Consider the following 21159-nt stretch of genomic DNA (forward strand, 5'->3'; position numbering starts at 1 on the left):
ACACACATAGAGATACATGTATATAGAAATAAATATAGATGTATATTCAAGCATAGGCTCGTATACACGCATCTTTTTCCTAGCTCTCCACTGAGAGGGTCTAGGAGCAATGATAATCCAGTAACAATGAGTTCAATTAGCACCCAGATCCTAGCTTCTAAAGATCATCCTCCTATAAAAGGAAATAAGGCTCAGTGAAAAAGTGGTTGATTACAGGGAGGGACAGGGAAAATAAGGGGTGACCCTGAAATATCATCACGGTGCCAAAAATCAAGGAAATGCCCAATGGGGAATGTCAAAAGGACACAGGAGCCAACCTGCTGGAACTGACAATGGCTAAAGCTGAAACCGTTTGAGCAAAAAAGTACATAATAACCACTTCTTTGGATTACAACCATAGGAAAAAATGAATATCCAAAACTCCATTTTGATATTTAAAAACTGAATAAATATTCAAGTGGAGGAGAAGGGACAGATCTTCCGGAAGGAAGAACTCTAAGTAACATAAAAGAAACGAAGGAAATATAAAATCACCATTAGGTAAACATCACAGAAATACTTGCAGGCAAAATCTACCGATGGATGCTAAAAATCAGTGGGTGAAAGTCTAAGGGAAAACATGAAAATTCATCTTAACATGTCTCCCCCAAGATATTTATCAATTACAAAGGAATAATAACTACAGAGGAAAAATAAGCAGACGTCAGCTTCACTAAGTGATCGAGGTAAGACATTTCATCATTATTTGTACACAGTGTATCCTGCTGTGATACACTAAGAACACGTGACTTCTGTGGACTTCTCAACAAACCTGGATAGCCTCAGCCTAACCACAAGAACACATTAGACTAACCCAAATGGAGAGGCAGTCTACAAAATAACCAACCAGTATTCAACAAAAGAGTCACAGTCATGAAAGACTTAAGGAACTGTCACAGGTTAGAAGGAAGTAAAGAGACACTGGACTGTCTGTGAGATGCGAGATACTGGACTGGATTATAGGACAGAAAAAAAGAGATTGGGGAAAAATTGGTGAAACTCATGTAAGATCTGTAGTTTCAGCACTAATATTGTACCATTGTTAATTTCCAAGTTCCATAAATTTTCCATGGACATGAAAACTGATATTAGAAGAAGCATGAAGGATATATGGGAACTCTCTGTAGTAGCTGAACAATTTTTACCGAAGACCAAATATAAAAGCAAAGAAAAAAGCTGTAGTTTAAAAAGATCTAAATCTGGTCCTATAATTTTTTAAACTTTAAAAAAATAGGGCAGTAGTTGGTTGTTTTTTTTTTTTTTTTCATCTTTTTTATTTGAAACACAAAGGCTATGTACTACTATTTTTATTAAAAATAAGTATTATAAATAGCAATCTTTAGTGCTTTTTTAAAAAAAAGTATGCCATAACCTCATCCTCTTCATTTAAAATGAAAAAAGGAACTGAACTGGTCTGGAAGGAAAAAAAAAACAAACTGAGAATTTTGTAAAAGAGAAATGTATATGTAATTATGTGTAAATGTGTATGCAAAGAGAAGGGTATGGAAGATTGATTCATTAATTTCCTGTTTGATAAATTTCTACTAAGCTCCCACAATATTCTAGGCACCTGCCAGGTTCTAGGGCAAGGATACTACTATCATGCAGTCCCCACGCTGCTCATGGAGCTCACCACTACTTCTAAGTATTAAATTCCTAACTCTGACAACTTAGCAACTGTGAGACATCCAGGGACGACTCACTGGTAAATGCGAGCCTAATGGCTCAGTGGGAGTTTCCTCTTACAAGCCCACCATATTCTCAGACAGTGCAGTGGGTAGGAGCAAGCCTCCACTTACAGATAACCGAATTCAAGAAGTAGTATGTCTTGATTCTGCCCAACAGATTTCTAAATGAGTAATATATTTGTTGCCTATTTACTTGAAAACTTGAGTTTGTTTTAATGTTAAAGGGTGAGCCAAAATTTTACAGGTGAAGCAGAGATCAGTGTTGGTATCCAAAGTTATGAGCCCACAGTGACCTCTTTTTCAAAGGGGGATAGGTAGACTCAAATCACAGTAAATTAGAGCTCACCACTAATGAAAGAACTCTCTAGAATTGGAAAAGATCAGAACTACATTGATGTGGTACTGAATAGCTACATGCAACACCCTCTGCATTTGTTTAAGCTTATCAAGGCCTTTGTAAAACACTACAGAGCATTTTCCTTGTCATGAAATATTAGTAATTCAAATCCAGGAACAGGGTCTGATATGGTTTGCCTCTGTGTCCCCACCCAAATCTCACCTTGAACTGTAATAATCCCCACACATTAAGGGCTGGACCAGGTGGAGATGGCGGAATCATGGGGTGGTTTCCCCCATGCTGTTCTCATGACAGTGAGTTTCATGAGACCTGATGGTTTCTAGGTATCTGGCATTTCCCCTGTTTGCCTCACTCTCTCTCCTGCTGCCCTGTGAAGAGGTGCCTTCTGCCATGATTATAAGTTTCCAGAGGCCTCCGGAGCCATGAGAAACTGTGAGTCAATTAAACCTCTTTTCTTTATAAATTACCCAGTCTTGGATATTTCTTCATAGCCACGTGAGAACAAACTAATACGTGGTCTACAAAATAAATTATCTCCTAAAAACTGTGAGGCAAATTCCACCTCAGAAAAAACCTAATAGGCCAAAGAGGAAAAGATGCTTATTTGCCTAACTGGCTATTCACGTGGCAGCCGGTCTTGCCTTGCCAGTCCTGATGACCCTCCTGACAAAAGCTCTGAGGGCACAAGAGCACATATACAAGATTCTGGTCCGATGACATCCCTTCCTACATTTAATTTTCCCTGATCCATACACACAGTGAACAGAAAAACGCCTGGAAAACGTTTAGCATTTTCATTATGAATCAAACAGTCGCTTCGTCTTAAGTTGACCAAAACAAGTTTTACTTTCATCTATGCAAGAGAATCCCAGACTCCCCAAGAAACTGTTCAGCCCTATGAACAGCCATCCCTCCCTGATGGTCCAAACCTTACCCTTAGCCATTGGGTTCTAACCAAACCAGAGACGCAACGACTATTTTTATACTCCTGAACGAATGCTCTCCTCAGCTGACAGGACAACTAAACAATAGAGCAATTGGGGGAAAAGGACAGAAATCAACGTTCAGCTGCTACATCAGCAACCCCATGCCCAGGCCAGCAAACCCGCCAGCTTCATGCGTCTTTCCCATTCTCTCAGCCTTCCCTCCCGAACCTTGGGACGAACAGCGATGCTGCTCCCATGATACCAAGTCACCCCCCAACTTGCCCATTAGATCCTGTGGGCAGTAGCTCTTGCATCATCAATTTTTCCATCTTGTATTTAAACCAAAATTTCAAACTGAAGACACTATTAAGTCCTTGGCATAAAGTTAAAAACTAAAAATACTTTTAAGTCTTCAATATTCTTTTTCCCTGCTGTTATTCCATAAGGAGAAGTTGACAAACATCCTCCTAAACAGGCATATGATCCTACTGAGGACTGTATTGCATCTGCATATAACTCTAACGTTAGGTAGTCTGGACTTGGAAACTTCCAAAAACTTGTTTTCAAAACAGGAGTCATTTTCAAAGGTTTGCTTAAATATAATGTCCTTTTCTTTTTAGATATCACTGTAAAGACAAAATAGAACTTAAGGAGACATTAATATTGTATCTACTGTTGCGCTGGCTGCTTTGAAAAATTAGTTTAATTTGCACCTAACAAGAATATATCCAAATGGCTTTCATTTAAAATGACCACTGGTATGGTTTCAATTCATTTTAAATGAGTAAGTCCAATGGGGTAGAAGGAGTTTGCTTGTGTGTGGGGAGGAGGTGGCGGTTAAAAACTGTTCTTTACAAGTCCTGACGACATTAATGAGAAGTATCTATCAGTTCTGTAAAATTACAAACCTTTCAGACATAGGAGCACTCAACTGAAGCACCCAGGTCTAAATTATACATGTTTGAGTCATGATGCATGATTTAGCTATGATCAACAGAGCTGCATTTCCAATTCGTTCAGACACGTGCTAGGACGTTAACTAGAGAGAAAAAGAGAAGGAGGAAAGGAGAGGGGTCCATTTTCAGAATTAATTCATCATCATTCCTGATGAAAGACAGTTTTAACAGCAATGAACTGCCCTAAATGACAAAACCTCAAATACTAAAATCTCTCCTTATTTTTTAGTAAAGAAGCTAGTTTGCACCATTCCTTCCGAAGAAAGAAGCTGAATTTTACCCACTAGAAAGACTTTTGAACTGGGAATGACGTGTGGCATGATTATTGTGAGGACTTCTGGCCCAGTTCTTCCTTCCTCTGTGCTAGTAGAGTCTCACCAGATAGCAGAACCATATTTTTAGAAAATTACCTTTAAAAAAATTAAGTCTGCAACACAGAAAAACAGAAGAAGGTGTGTGTGGTGAGGAAACAAGCTGAAACATAAAAGGCAGTAAAAATTTTAAGCCAGTCCTTCAGGTACTTGACAAAAGTAAATCTAAACATTGTTTTTAATGAACCAAAATTTAAAATGTATCCAAAGAAGAAGAGGAATGAAACAGAAAGTTAACAATAATAAAGGAGCAACAAATGGCGGGTAGGGGGAAGTCAGTCACTAAGTAACGAACTGTAATAGCTCAAGGAAAAAGTACAGGGTACTTCCGTTAGAAAATAAGCAACTGCAGAGCAAATACAGAAAAACCAATCAATTTTCATAGATTCATAACTAGCCTAAGACAACTAAACCATAAAATTCCCAAGCACAAGGAAAAGCTACTGTTTTTCAATCCTACTGTATTCAGCAGCCCACAAGGTCTCTCTCCTCCCCCATCCTCTCCCTACTCCACCACCTCCCTTAGCCTATCTGTCTTCCTTTCCTTCCTCCCCTTCTATCTCCACCCCCAGCCAGCCCCAGACCAGGAAATTGACTGGGTATGTAATGCCCCGTCATTTAGGGTGTGGGAGAAGCAAGGCGCATTGTCATTTAGGGTGTGGGAGAAGCAAGGCGCATTGTTAGATAATTAAGGATTCTGTGGCTTATCCAGGGAGACCCTCTACCCAGCTGTCCCTGCAATTCTGAAAACCCCTCTAGTCCCCTGTCAGGCTGGACCAGCTTGAATCACATGTAAACCCCCGTTCTTTCCCATTGCCTCCCCACATGTTCATCAGCTTTGTCAGCAGGAAAGTAAAAGTCAGGCTGTGAAAGGCACCTGAGAAAACAAACAAACCAACACCACAGGAGAAATCACTGTTTCAACCTGAACTGAGCGTTTCCGTAATCACACTATTAAGACTGCGCACAAGATGAATGAATGAATGACAGACATTACCAGACTGACAGTATGCGAAACTGACGTGCCCTCTATATATTTTAGTTATGCCATAAGTCAGTGATAGTCTGAACAGAATAAATGCTAATACAGGCTTGGTGGATCAAACCTTTAAAATTTTAATATTTCATTATTATTCACGCATCACAATAGTAGATCTGACTTTTTCTTATGTGTACTAAACAGGACGTTTTACTAAAGTAACAACTATCATATGCCATTAAGCAGCTGTCATTTCATAGTCTAATAAAGGTAGATATTGTGGAACATAATTCAAGAATACTTTCCAGTCTTTGAATGAAAAGAAGAACCACAGAATCACCTGTACTTTGATTAAAACATTGCAGGGAACTCCCAAGAGAGAAAACACTCAAATCCTGAAAGATGCCTTTTTGAATTCCATGGTCTGACTCTAACTCCAACTGTATGGTGCTTTGTGTCAAAATCTATGTAGAAATGCACCATCTGTTTTGAGATGCAGCACTTTTTGCCAAATACATGTACAATTTGCAAAGAATACTCCTGAAGTAACTTTTACCTCCTCATGGAAAATGACTAAACAAAAACAGCCAGTTCTTGGAAAAAGCAAATTTCTGAGCCCTCTAATGCTCGGGTGAACACCTGACAGACACAGGCGTCAGTGGCAAGCTGGTGCAGCGAGAGCAGGCTGGGGAGAGGCAAGGCACGTGGCCCGGCTGACCCACATCACGGAGCATCTCAGCACACAAAGCAGCCTCCACCACGGATACAGAGGCAGCAAAGACAGAGGCCACAAGACTGCCCAAGGGAAACATGCACCTCAGAGCTTCCCGTAACTTCATAGGTACAGAAGAGATGTCAGGCAAGGAACCGCAACTCAGAGCAGGCGAGCTCATCCCAACCTCAAACTGAAATATCTGACCTCAACTAATAGTTCCACGAGATGATCCAAGCACTACTTTGAAAGGTTTCTGAATTCTCTGCCACGATCAATCTGCTTTCATCTCCCTAAAGAACATCAGCAACTTAAATAAACTCAGAACAGTTTAATTTAAAATCTTAAATCCATCAGCCTCGAATGTGATCACACATTCAATCTTGCTTTTTAAACAACTGATGGTCAAATCAGAGCTCCACACACAAATATGAGCGGTCTTTTTCATAACTCTATGGCTCCGTACCCTAGAAGGGGGAACCATGTACTTCTCTCCACTGCTCCTTTCTATATGCATTAGCCTGATCTTCAGCCAAAGAATCAAACTTAAGACATTCAAATCAGCAATATTCTGGAGGTGATAAGGAACCAAGGTTAAAGTACCCTCAAGGGAACCTGGAAAAAATTCTGCTCTTCTGGCAATGCGACAGGATCCTATGACCCACTAAGCTCTAGGTAGCATAGGGTTTCATTCTTTGCCTCCACTTTAATCCAGAGGCAGAGCAATGGCATGTTATGTGGTTCCAAAAGCCCATTTTTCTCTGTTACTCATTCCAATGACTGAGAAAGAAATTTCTCAAATTTCAAGCAAAAAATTCATGTTACTATGCACACTTAACAGCCTTTCTAAGAAGAAAAAAAAAAGGTTACAATGGGCTTGTGTTAATGATGAGACATAAAACTTTCTGAAAGAGGTTACAAATGCCATCTTTAACTTCTAGCTGTAAACTTGACACTGTTACCTCTTCTGCAGTAGAGATTTCTGCTGGGTGGGTGAAAATTCATTTTGTTTAGGTAACACCCAAGCAAACCTGTCCAGTCAATGTAAGACTAGACACTAGCCAGGCAGAACAGCGTCACCTCTAACTAGAAGACAAGGAAGTGTGAAATAGTTTTTCAAAGAGCTGAGAAACGGACTAATTCTACATTGGTGGGTTTTTCCCACATGACTCCTAGAAGAAGCTGCCAACGACAAACGGCCAAGGTCTACCTGGAAAGCAATGATCTCAGAGTGCTCAACTACAACCAGAGGAGGAGAAGGGAGAGAAATAGGAGGGATGGTGGAAGGGAAGGAGAAAGAGGAAAAGAAAGACACATTCAACTTTAGAGGGAGACCCTTGGCAGGAGTCCCATATAAATTCTGTGCTTTATGCATCAATTAAAACCCTTGGCACTCAATAAGTTACACCAATAAATTACATCAGAGGATGTAACAATTTCCAAGGTCAGTGGGCTGAAGTAGCCAATTATTATTTTTATTCTTATTTAAACAAAAGGCATCCCTCTAACTAAACAGCTCTGGAGAATGATATATAACATATGACATCTCCAGCTTTGCTTTCTGGTCCCAATTCTCCTCAGTTGAAACCCTGATTTAATCTCATTTATAACAGCCCAATGCATTACAAGAAAGTGCTAGTTTAAAAGGTTAAAAACATAATCTGACAGTTAGCACTGATGCTTCTCAATCACAGGCACTGGAGATGCATCAAGGAAATGTATTTATTTTGTTGCCATGTGATCTAAATCCAGAACCTCCGGGTGTGACCAGAGCCACTGTGGACCTCCACACTCTACTACACCCCCTTGAAAATACTCAAAAACTCATATATGCAGAGTGTAAGTGAACCGGTGGAACCCTGGATGACAGAATGCCTTCCTTACAATCTGTCCTTTCAGAGAGCTAAACATCCTTCAACATTTGGTTTTTATGTTTTAATTTTATCTATAAGAATAAAATGTATAAGTGGGATTTTCAGAGAATTCTCTTGGGTCGCAGTTTTCTATGTCTTTTAAATTTACAGTGTTATCCAATGATCACTAATGTTCAGAAAGATCAATGAGGTAAGCTTCATCTATCAAAGAAAGATGCAAGCAGACTACATATGTTGCGTTAGAAAAAGTAGAATCGCAAACTGTAATTAAAAAAAAAAATCCTCTACAAAGATTTCTGCTTAATCATCAGTTAATCTAAAACTTCCACAGTCCATAAGCATGCCATTTCTGAAGCATTCCAGTTAACAGAGGTCTTTACTACATAAAGCCAAGGTTGTTAACCACTCTGTTAAGTTTTCTTTGCAAGCAAAATACACAGCATATTATACTGTTAGTCTTGATCTTTTTTTTTTTCCTCCCAGTTACTTTTGGTCCAGAAGAAACAACAGTTCCAGATTTTGAAATATAGTCCATCAGAAAAATAAAGGCTGTTTTCCATTTAATAATAGTCACCATGTGTAGCTGATACATTTATAACAGAAAGCCAAAAGATGTCAGCTCTTGGAGAAATCTCACTTTAGAGAGATCTTCAATAATAAACTGATTCATCAACCACCAACATGCCCTCAAAATCTCTGAGCTACCATCCTTGAGGATTATTTCTCAGAGAAAATACCTGCAATTTCTGGATCATTTTTTATTGAGAGCATGTACCCGTTACATACCAGAAAGAAAATCTACAAGGCAAAAAATAATCGGCCAGATACTCACCACAAGACAGTCTCTTATTATAATCCAATCAAAACTAAATGAACAAATTCATTAAGCCACTTCACAGAGCCACAATTCACAAATCATCTGGACTGCGGCTTACTCCCAAGGTTTGTGCACACACACTGGGCAGCAGACCTCTCCCTTCTGCTTGCTGGCCCCACGCGCGGCAGCTCACATGCTCACGGAACCAGATTTTAGTCTGTGTCTCTTTCACACTTACACTACAGCTCTGGGGTTGCTGAGACACCACCACTAAGATCAAGAACTTTAATTCGGAATAATTTACGCAACCACAGCGCTCTCTCCACTGGACATGTAATTTTTAAAAATAGTACATTTCCATTTTTATTTGTTATAAATCCTATCAGCAAGTTGAATTTTAGAAATTTCATTATTCACATGGTCCCTTCAAAAACTAGATTAGGAATGGAGAAAGGAGATGAATATTCATTTGAGAATTCTACGAACTGAAGGCAGTGTGGGAAACTGGATTGGGGGATGGTGTAATAAAAGAAAAACAGAGAAGAAAGATGCTCATATTTTCCTGCTGTACTCAACTCTCTCCAGCAAAAAGAAATAGTTTAATGACAGGATTATTGGTTCTTCAAAATGATTTTTTTTTAAAGAAAAACAAGAAGGAATTAAAAAATAAACTGAAGCTGGCTCTCATGGTATCACTCCAGCTGTCTTGCTTCAAATACAACAAGCTGCTCTGGACACAGGAGCAGGGCGGAGGTAAAAAGTCAATGAATAGCAAGCATTTTTGTAGGGACATGAAAAAAGAATACATCAAAATTGGCTGAACAGCAGATGTCACATACAGATTACAAGCACAACGTTCTCTAAGAATCAAAGGAAAGGAGCTGCAAAGTAGAAAATGCAGAGTAAAAACACAAATACAACCATACAAATGCAAAAGCCAGATGTGATAACTATCAGGAAAATATAATAGAATATTTATCTGTGACTTCAGAATGAAAAGATAAGAAACCAGAGCAACTAATTTCGAGTAAAAATAAAGCTTTATCATTGTCAAAATATGTTTCACTTTGTTGATTTCTCTGGGGAGACTTTAATACTACATACTAAGAAAGATTATTTAAAGCAAAAAGCTGAAATTACTGTCAGCTTAAGGCCACATCTCTGTACTTAGGACAGTAACCCCTTCTCTTTCCTAAAGTTTAGAAGGAAAATTTAAAATTTATCACCATCTCACTTTAGGACGAGACTGTCAATTGTCAATGAGTACTTATTATATTTATGTGCTGAAGAATTTTACAATCTATCTTACCTTGGAAGACACAAAAAGGAGAATGCTTTTAGGAAGCTAATTAAAGAACTGTACATAAAATAAGCACCCATTTTCAAGCAAATAATACACTTTAAAACTACAGGAGGGTACAGAAAAAAGGAGGAAGAAGACATCCTTACGAGAATGTTCATATTTCCGATCCATTCTGACCCTCTACCTGGTGCTACGTACTACACCAGGTACTGGGACAGGTGACCGCTGAATGAGACCAGGCCCTGCCCTGACGTGGCCCTTGAAGGAGGGGACATTTACAGGGCACAGAAGGCTCACTAGAAATCCTTGCTCCTGACTGGATGGAAAAGGGGGAGGAGTCAAGAAGGCCATCATGCTGGAAGTGACACCCGGGCTACATCCTGACGGTTGAGCAGGTTGTGTAGCAGGCAGAAGAAGTTGCATGTGCCAAAGCACAGAACATGAAGAAAAAGGAGAAAGTTACATGAACATGTAACGAGGGTTGGGGAAAGGCCTCAAGGGCAGAAAATAGGATCCTGAGCTCGCCTGGGAAGGATGTGTGTAAAATGTAGTGTCCTTTCCTCTAAGTACCTAACAGACTTATTTTCATAAGCCATGCCCTTGGCATACATGCTGGGTCTTTCAGAGATCTTCTAAAGATCTCAGAGGACAGAAGCCTGTTTCTCCTCCTCCCATATAACCTGTTAAAACATATAGGGACTTTCGAAATCCCATGGCAATTCGTGATGCTGCCCCTCAACCTGCCCAAAAAAGCAGACTTGTGTTCACCGATTAACATAAACCTCACTCTGATCAAGAAAAAATATATTTGGCTTATTTTAAATGATTTTTAGCATTAATCAAATTCTCTAAAAATGAAAGTCAGCTAACACTTTAAAAAGCAGCACACGTGCTATGGATAAAGTGAGGTGTATGAAAATACGTATATGGACATATAACTAGAAGTGAATGCACAGAATAATAACTAGAAGTGAATGTGAAAAAAATGCAAATAATATTAGCATCATGGATTAAAGAAAGATGAAGATTTTTCCAAAATTTGGAAGAATTTTTCTTCTTCCAAAAGTTTAATACAATTTATGTGTCCAATTAGTATACGGCCTTTTAAATTAGTACCACATTACCTCAATATAAATGGCCTGCCTTAAGAAAAAAATCCCATTTACAAATTTTTTACTGAAGAAAGCTGAATGATTTGTGTTAATGATTACTGTCCACATCTAAAAGTTGTAAGAATCATAACTTAAAACTGGCTTAACCTAGGGGAAACTGGGGTGAAATAATTTCACAAGCAAAACTGAAAAGGCTGTGATTTACGGTAACCAACATGGTGAGTGTTCAAGTAGATAAAAAGACCCAATTAGATCAGAGAAACATTCACTTAAACTGAGCTGAAAGGGCGACAGAAAGCCCTTCTCCTGAGGGAGCTGAGCTCTATTGTCTGGATTTGATAATGGAGGTAACAGGAAAAACAGGGGCAGGCACTCTCTGACCCTTTCCATGGGCCTGGAGGAGATGAACAGAACATGAACAGAAGCAGGCCGCCAAGCCATCAAGCAGCAGGCGGGGGTGGCTCCAGCAGGGCTGTCCGCCTACACAGCTGTCCACCCCACGACAGGAGTCTCACGGAGCAGTCTCCAGCATTTCCACTGTCATCATCGAAACTTCAGACCTTAATGTAAAACGTTATGTTATATCCTCCTGATCTCTATCAAAAGTTATTACGGACAATGATACAGCCTTAGGGCAGGGACTCCAGTCTTGCAAAGTCCTGATAAAAGCAGAAGCTTCATCAGGACTTTGCAAGACTGGGGTCCCTGTCTTTAGAATCTGACATCTGGATTCAAATTCCTGAACTTCAAAATCCTTTACTGACTGTGCAGAGTTATACAAGTCATTCGGTGTCTGGGCACCAGCGGCATTTCCTCATTTCTTCAATGGGGATGGCATCGCCTCCTCCAGGCCTGCTGTAAAGGAGCACATGGTATGTGGAAGGAGCCTGGCCCCTTTATAAGCCTCTCACACGGGGCAAGAGACGCCAAATTCAATTTACTAAGTTATCATTAGTAAACTGCACAGGAGCAAGGAAAATTCAGTGAGGGGTAATGCCTCTGCTCAGACCTCCTCACTACCTGCAAAGAGAGAAGCAACTCTCTCCTGAACTCGGACAACTAAAGAGCTTGCTTACTTAGTTACTTATTTATTTATTTGAGACAGGGTCTCACACTGTCGCCCAGGATGGAGTGTGGTGGAGTGACAGTTTTATTTTTTAAACAACACCAAGTCTGTATGCTTTATTATCCTGGACAAGATTTCCAAGTAATAAGCCCCAAATATGAGCTTTGACTAAGGGAGGTAAGGAGTGGGAAGAGGAGGAAACAAATGACGAAGGTGATGAAGATTTGCGCCTTTTCCATCTGGGAAAGAAGTGAGCTGTGTTGCCTTGTAATATTCAAAACAGCAGTGTACAGGCAGACTACCATGATAAGACAATAATTCAACTGAAGGGCATTCTGGTGCATGTAAACTACTCAGGTTTCACCCCTGAGTCGCTTATTACATTAGCAGAACCTGATGATTGAATTACTTCCCTGCAGAGCTTCCAGGTCTCTGGTTTTCCCCATATAACATCTAATACCACTTATCAAGATGCTGTATTTGTCCTTTGGTATTTTACCAATTGATATCTTAAGATGCCTGCTTGCTCAGAATGTTTTTCAGAAACTCTGGGTCATATGTGCCTTAACACCTATGTAACCAAAAAGGCTTAACTGCTCTCACAGGAAGGTTGAAACTATGCAGTGTAAAGCCATGCCAGCTCTCAGAAGGGTCTAAGTCAATTGAGTTTCATCAAAGCCTTAGAGCTGGCATCTGGTCTAAGTTAACACTCACAATAAGCAAATAAAAGGCACTTTTCCTGGACTGCTGTTGGGCTATGCTTTTTGAATCAGCTAAACCAAGAGCCAGTGCTGGAACAAGTTGTAGAAAGTACTGTTAGTGAGGAGATAGGAGCTATATGGGATTTTCCCTCAGTCCATCCTAACAGGAAGATCAAAAGACAAGAAAAGAAAAATCAGCGTTAACAGTGACATTAGTCCCAGGCAAAGACAGACCTTTATTAGAGAGGAAAAGTACTTGAAGCCCCTTTTCAAACCGTAAACAAAATACAAATGCTAGTCTAAATGACCAACAACAGCAACAAAAGCAAAAAGATTTCCAGGGTACATGCCACAGCTAAAAAGGTTAGAGAGCTTTTCTGGAGGGAGGAAACAAAATGGATCGTCTCAAAAACTAGAGAAATGAACTTTGAATTCTTGTGGATGATAAAGGCAGGTTTTCCTGCCTTTACCCAATATCCAATTCATACTGAAGCATCAATTCAATACGAAATATAATTATATATATTATAACATCTTCAGGAAAATAGAGCAGATATGAGAATTCATTTTTATTCCCTCATAAACATATATTTAATTTTCTGAAAACATACTAGGAGCACAATACTTAGGTGGTTGACACAGGTATGTGGGCAACTTCCAAAGAAAACTAAATGTAAGTTGTAAACGCAAGAAAAAAGCATTTAACCTTACTGGTAACTTCTTTGAACGAGTGAAGTTTAATGTCACTACGGTGAATAATAACCTGTATGGCAAGGATTCGGTTTAAAAATAAAATAAAAACATACAAAACTGCTTTGGGACACACACAGTACAGGCAGGACTGAACAACTGCGGGTCAGAAGGGCCTAGGCTGGAATCAGCACTCTGTCACATGAGGCCCTGCACAGGCTTCTCAAGCATCGTGACTCAGTTTCATCTACAAAATGGTGAGTGAGGGTACCTACCTCCCTTGGTAAACATTTAAAGAGGCCACACACGAGCAGCACTTTACAAGGGACCCAGCTAAGAATCAGCACTCAATAAAGGGCAGATATCATCGCGGCTCAGGAGCCAGGTCTCCGGCTACCTCCTCCAGGGAGCCGGAAGAACCAGGCCACTAAGCAGCAAGAGTCTAGCCAGAATTTCCTCATCTCCGCAGGAAAAGAAAAAAAAACTCAGATCTCGATGCTTCCTCTTTTAAGAATAATTTTAAACTGCAGGTTCTGACCAGGAACCTCCAGGTCAATTCAAAAGGGAGTGGTGCACCCTGAGAAATGGCAAAGGTCGAGACGGGAACACAACCGGGCCAAGCAGGGCAGCCCCTGAGTGATCCAAGACCCCCACCTGCAGCAAACACAAGGCCAGAAATCTGCTCTGCTCTTTTCTCCAGCAATGGGATCAATTACACCCTCAGAGGGGCTGGTCTGGGGGCAAAATGCCAGTCCCACCTGCCCCACACGACTGCTGCTACAACTCAGCAAGAGACAGCCAAGACCCCAAGGCAGAGGGACAAGCCTGTCCCTGCTTGAAACAACAGCCTGGAGAAAGACCAGCTCATTCTGCCTTCTGAGGGCGATCCCCTAGCTGGTGGGCACACTCTGTATCCTCAGACGCAGGGAAAGAGCATGGAGCTATGGCAGACAACACACTCGGGACCCCATCCCTTGGGCCTCCAGGGAAAGCAAGGCTCTGGAAAACAGTTGTCCGAATGGGTAACAGGAAAGAGGTCTTGGACCATTAACTGCTCTGCCAGCGGGGTTTAACCCAAACACATTCAATGGTTCCAGCACAAGTTTCCAAAGCAAACCACTGAGTGTGCAAATGATTTGATGGATCATGTTACTTCACCTTACTGTCGCCATCACATAGGAGGACGCTCACCCAATGTGAGCAACTGTTCTTTGGCAGGGGAAGTGAGACAAACTAGGAGGAAAATGAACCGCAACAGAGAAACAAGCCTATCTGGAGATTTCAAGCAAGACTGGGTCCTAAGGATTAGTTTACTAACCTAACTCAGAAGGAGGAAAAGTCTGGAATAACACCTGGAAATGTGAGCAGGGCTTTCCCCTCCCAGAGGCCTCAGTCTTCACTGGGCCCAGGTCCTTTCTTTCAAGTCTCTCTCATCACACTGACCCTTTCACCCCTTTGATTCCAGAGGCGCTGGATATTTCTCAGCCTCTCAGCCCGTCAACCTCTCTATATGCCTAAAGGCACTCTGCTCTGCCCTTGCTAGACCTTGGCTAACTCTCCCTTCCCATCTCTGCTGACATGGAATCCCTCCCTCCCACAAAAACCTGCCCTCCCCCAAAAACCAATTTTGTCCCCTACTGCACATGAAACCCTGTACTTCTCCTTGACAGCACCTTGCCAGGTTTGCTTAAACTGCTTCCTTCCTGGTGGACTGTATGCTCCATGAAGGCAGGGACCACTCCGACATTACCTACTATAACCCTAGCCCAAGTATTTCAATACCCCAACCTGACTTTCCAAACTCCCTCCCTCCAGCCAAGTACTTCAGCCTCTAGCCAAACCCCCGCAAGGTTCCAAAATCACCACTGCTCTATAAAAACCCAGGTCGCCCCTCCAGGCTCTGCTAAAGGCCATTTGCCCCAGGAAATCCTTCCCAATCTGCCAGCAAGACACATGCCTCTCACCTTCACCCTGGTGGAAGGAGTCCAGCATGAGAGCCATAAGGACCTACCTTCTAATCAGATTCCCACTAACTAGGGGAGTGAGCATGAACAAGTCACTAAGCTGCAGCTTCACTGCCCAAACAATAAAACTGAACTCCCGGAAAGAACAGCGGAACCTGGCACATATTATGCCCAGAGCTCTCACCCACCACCCCCCTACACTCTAATTAATGATTTGTTGCTAATTTGTCTATCTTGCCTTTAGACTGTGTATTCCTGGCGGTGGGGCGGTGGAAGCATTTCCTTGTGCCATGGTGGGGCGGTGGGAGCGTTTCCTTGTGCCACAGTGGAGCAGTGGGAGCATTTACTTGTGCCACGGTGGGGCAGTGGGGAGCATTTCCTCCACAACCCCTAGTCCTCCGAAATGAAATCAGCCTCATCTAGTAGCAACAACAGCAGCATCACCTAACACAAACTGAGTAGTCAGTGTTTGGTGTGTACGTTTAAATAGTGCTTAATTTCTAGTATGTACAGGGAATTCCATTTTTTTCCTTCAACTTAAAGTTCAGGGGTACATATGCAGGATCAATGAATCCCATTTTTAATTAAATATAACCATGCAGAACACACAAGCAATGAAATACAAACATATACACATGTACCTCAAAGTTCTTAGTGTAATTTTAAGCTTTAAAAACTAAAAAATTATAAAAGCTACAAACTTAACATCATTTAGAAGTTCAATCATTTCAATTTCTTTTACACTTAGTTGATCAATTTTGAATCCAAAAGTTTTGATTTTACATTTTTCAGTCCCTCTCATCAGAAGTGAAAAATGCTAAACTTCCCCAAACAGAATTTAGGGAAATTTCAGAAGTTACGTTCACTTTAGCCACCAGAAGAATGTTTTTATTTTCTTTCTATGGCAACGTGTTCAATCTGGAGGCAGTACCGGCGGCTGATGCGCCGTAGCTCTCCCCACCCTGAGTACTGTGCAGGTGGCTGGCAGCAGTGGCTGCTGTCACATTTTGTCTCTCTTTTGTAGAGAGTACGCTGGCCTACCCCCAAACTGCACCACACGAGAGCACTCTTCTGCCTTGGCTTGCTTCTCACCAATACAGAACCGTTCTCCACGGTGTGGAGGAGAAGTAAAGTATTTTAGGAACTGTACTTACCACCTTCTTACTGCCGGCAGTCACAGACAGGTACAACCAAAATAAATGAGCTCTTCATCCTGTCCTTTAACCACCGAACGCAGTGTTAAAACATTCTTTTGGTCCCTCTGCCATCCTGTACCTACAGGATGCTAGTACAGATTACCTCACCTACTCGAATCTCGTTAGTTCTGTTATTTCATGTCAGGTGACCTTTAAAAGCTTGAAAATCTGTGTCATGCATTAGCTCTCCCAGGTGAAAGCTGCTTATGTTCCAGTCTACCAGAAGCATGGTTCTCAGCAAGCTAGGCTATTCTCCAACTGCCATGCTCTCAACAAATTTCAGGAGATAATATTGATTACGGAGATTAACGAACGCAAAAAGACTTGCAGCTGACTTACATATGATAAAGTTACTCCAAAAACGCTTTTGTTAGCTAAGATTTTCAAACCACACAGTACTTAGTGTTTAGAATAACTCATCCAAAAGGCTGAAACTGTGCTCACTAGAATGATGGATAAACTGAGGAGACAAACAACTCAACAAAAACTTAATGAATTTATTTCCTATCAATCTTGTCAGGTTGCATCCTGAATTCTATCCAGAGCATGTAATGAAATCACCCGAACCACAATGTAATCTTACGTACATCAAGGATCTAGTCAGCATAATTTTCTGCGATCTGGTGTGAAAGCACACTCCTTTGTGTCCACGATCCTTCAGGATCATAGACAGGGCCTTCCCCAATGCAATCAATCAATCACCAATCAATCAGTCAGTCCAGAAAAGCCTAATCGCTCACCCATCACCAGTTCTGGTTATAATTAGTATTCTATAATCATGGAGCAGGAAGCACAAGATGGGAAAGGAGGGGGGCCCCCCGAGGTCCTCCAAGGCACTTCGTAATCATGATCAGCCGTTTTATACGAACAGCCTAGAAGCCAAACACAACAACTGCTCGCTTTGGTTAAATTCTGTTAAGCCAGTACTAATACGAATGGAAGTACAAAGCTCGAATAATGATTTCTTATCCTAAAAACAGACTCTGCATGAGCAGAAAAGCATAGATAAGCAGAGTGAAGTGTTTGAGAGTGAGAAGCATTATGTGGATGGCTGGAAAGAAAATCTCAATCAAGAGTGACTCGCAATAGCCTTAAACCTGCTGCTGAAAATGCCCCTGATGCATATTTATTAGGTCTGTCGTCCAAGAGGCTTGTATGCCACAGTATTTCCAGCATCATTACCAGGCATTAATGACCACAGCCTTTCAACGCCACTGTGGCGCACTGCAATGCAGCTCTGAGCAGCTGGTGGAATCAGAACAGATGGCCTGCTTCCCTTCAAGGCAGGACTTTCTGCAGGTGACAACATGACTGCTAGGTGACTGACAAAAAGAAAAACAAACAAAAGTTGAAACTGGACTATCTGATGTCAGTCAAGCACATGTTTCGTTTCTCAGAAAAACTTTGACTTGGACCCTAAAGGTTGGTAGGATTGTTTACAAAACGGCAGTTGTGCTACAGAAGCAGAGTGCTCCTTCCAAGTCAACAAACCTTCAATGAGCCCTGGCCACATCTCCACATAGGGTGGCACATTAGGGTGTGTCACAGAAACCCATTTCTCCAAGGGGCTAAGCGAGGGCCTAACATGCACCAGAAGGGTAAGCCCAGCACCCCAGGGGAGGTGGAAGTCAGGGTTCCTGCTCTCAAGGGGCAATACGCTCTGGTGGAAATGCAATGTCCCCTCTAAGCACCTGCCAAGCAGCACAGAGGGCAGAGCTGTGTTTTTGTCCAGGGATGCTTAACTATCTCTCCTTACACTTGTTTACACTTCTATTTTCCCTTCAGTAAACTGCTTATATACTTTGCCTCCTTAACAACAGAACACTTGGAATCTTCTGATCGTAAAAGTAGAACCCACTTAAGGTAGCTTAAACAGGAAAAAAGTAAATAAAAGTTGAAAGAAGTGGGGACTCTCCAAGCAAACAGGATTATTTTCCCAGAAAAGCTTTCCAGATTATCCTGCCCAAAAGGGTCCTTTGCTACCTTATTCCTAGCATTTTACCCTGCCGATTCACCCACCCCTGCCCACCCAATCGCTCTCTTCCTCCTTATCCTGCTTTAGTTTCCTCCCAGCAGTTTCTGAAATTCCATTTTTTATCTATTCATTTGATGGCTCACCTCTCCCAACAAAAGGTCAACTCCAAGCAGGCAGGAAGGGAAGCTGTCTGTATTGCTTGCTGGTGTAGCCCAGGGCTAGGAGTAGTTCTGGTCCTCAGTCGATATTTTGAGTCACTGAAGAAATGATCAATCACATGAAACTAGGTCTCAAGAGATATTGGGACCAGGAACTAAAAGCAAGATGGCTGCCCTCTAGCTCGCATTCCAGTCTCTCTTTGCCTTGTTGGGCTCCAGCCTCAGTTTCTCCTTCTAACTCCACTGTGTCTTCCTTGCAGAGAGCTTTCTTCACTCCCATCTCACACTGGAAAACCCTGCAACAGTCTTCTGTAACCTTAGACTAAAGTCCAAAACTCTTCCAATATCTCATAAGCCCTTCGTGATCGTCCCCTCATTATCACCCCTCACATTATTTCATTCAATCATTCTTTTCTAGCCAGAGAAAGTGTTTCTCTGTTCCTCAAAGTAGTTGCATGTGCTCATCTCTAAGTTGTAGAATACTCCGAATCTTCTTCAGAAAGCACTCATTCCCTCTGACCTCCATCCTGGTCATCCTCTCCTCTTCCTGGAGCAAGGCTAAGAGACCCTGCTAACTCATCCACCATCCCAATCCCAGCCTTCTGGTCTCCAAGCTAGGCGCTGTCAGCGCTGCAGCAGCAGCAGCAGGGACCGCGACTGTCTTGTTCACCTGTGCATCCCTTAGTGCGATGTACAGCATCTGACGAGTGGCAGAGGCTCAAATATTTGAGGAATAAATAAATGAACCGTGTATCAGTAATGGTTATTCACAAAGGGGCTGGGACAAGAATTAGAGAACAGTTCACCAGGATAAGGAATGCGTCTGCCTTGTCCTAGCTGTATTCCTCATGCCTGGAAGAGTAGACAGCCAATAAATATTTGCTGAATGAATACATTCCTGGCTTGCCTGATAGAACTCCACCCCTTTCTCTCCCACTTGAGAACACATATCAGAATGCAAGAGGGTGAAAAATGGCATTATTAACAGAACATCTCTGAATCATTTGAAAGATCCACACTTTATTACTTGTCATAAATTACTGGCCACATACCCTCAAGACTGATCATCACCTGTGAGGTAGTTTAGACAGTGGTTGAGAACAGCTGATTTAGAAAAAGCTAAAAGAAAAAAAAAAAAAAAGCACTTTCAGCTATTATATTCCAGAAGATGAAGGTGACAATAAGCTCAGTGAGAAATTATTCTAACCTTTACTTTTCTTTTTATAAAACAGATTTCTGCACACCCCAGGAGAAACCTTTAATTCAACCAAAGACATCATCAAATTCCTTTTCACAGTTAATTCCCTCCCATACCAACGAGGTCTACCAAGTTGCTGTTGTCTCCATTCAAAAGCCAACTTACAACCCCATATGTGTACTTTCAGGAAGGCCACACCGCAAACCCGGCACAGCAGATACAAAACCAGTGCTCCAATGTGACAATACTGGTCTCAGTCAAATAGAGCAATGGCTATTTTGTTTTGTTTTAGTCTTTTGCATGTATTTTAACTTTTTGATAAAACGTTTGGTAAAATTACTAAACCTGAATCAAGCCTGTTTTTCTTTCATATATATACAGCATCCCCAAATATTCATCACAAGAAGAAACACAACCAGAAATGAAAAGCCCTAATGAAGGTTTCAGTCGTGGTGTGTTAAAGAGAGAAACAAATCTGAGAAAGCCAGACTAGAAACCACACAGCAACACAGACGGCCACATATTCCAAACAAGGCTAAAGTTAGTACAGGAAAATATAGCAACCCAAAGCCAGTAACACCATAACCCTTAACAGTCTACAGAATTAGACACTCCATCCACATAAACAGATCACCCCACATGCTGAGTGACAGGAAAGATTTTGTTTTATAAATTTTTTTTTAAAGCTCAAAGGCCTTTTAGTCTATAAAAGATACTAGTGTCTGATGTCTTTGGGCCCAAATTAGAGTGGAGGATGAGAAAAGGAAAAGTGTGAGGGTGTATCTGAAGGTTTCTTACGGCCACCAAAGGGTGGAGGAGTCAAGGCAGAGTGCCAACGTTACAGCAACAACAAAAAGCATCTAGAAATTGGGATCTGCTAAAAAAAAAAAAAAACAAAAAAAAACCATCAACTCTACAAGCTACTACAGTCCTCTTTGTCTTACCTAACAGGACACTGCATCGTCCAAAGGAAATGAGGCAGGGATCTACCTACTTCCTCTTGCAGAGCCTAATCAATTTCTACTAAGATACTTCATTTTTCAGTCATATTTAGAAATTTTCATTTGTAGAGATTC

General features: G+C 41.4%; 1 protein-coding gene across 2 annotated transcripts in view; it reads right to left on the reverse strand.

The window, feature by feature from the left end:
* The window catches only part of PELI2 (pellino E3 ubiquitin protein ligase family member 2), a 173781-nt gene that overhangs the window by 147929 nt on the left and 4693 nt on the right, over nt 1-21159 (reverse strand). Inside the window, exon 1 of one of the 2 annotated variants that reach the window (XM_074393898.1) lies at nt 3920-11768. The exons of the other annotated variant lie outside the window; for it this stretch is intronic. Within the exon in view, the coding sequence (XP_074249999.1) occupies nt 3920-3930 (11 nt within the window). The 5' untranslated portion in view covers nt 3931-11768. Of the gene's footprint in view, nt 1-3919; nt 11769-21159 lie in introns of those variants that run through there. 2 annotated transcript variants of the gene reach the window in all.

The sequence above is a fragment of the Saimiri boliviensis genome, chromosome 2 (assembly GCF_048565385.1).
Source record: "Saimiri boliviensis isolate mSaiBol1 chromosome 2, mSaiBol1.pri, whole genome shotgun sequence".
Classification (NCBI taxonomy): Eukaryota; Metazoa; Chordata; class Mammalia; order Primates; family Cebidae; genus Saimiri; species Saimiri boliviensis.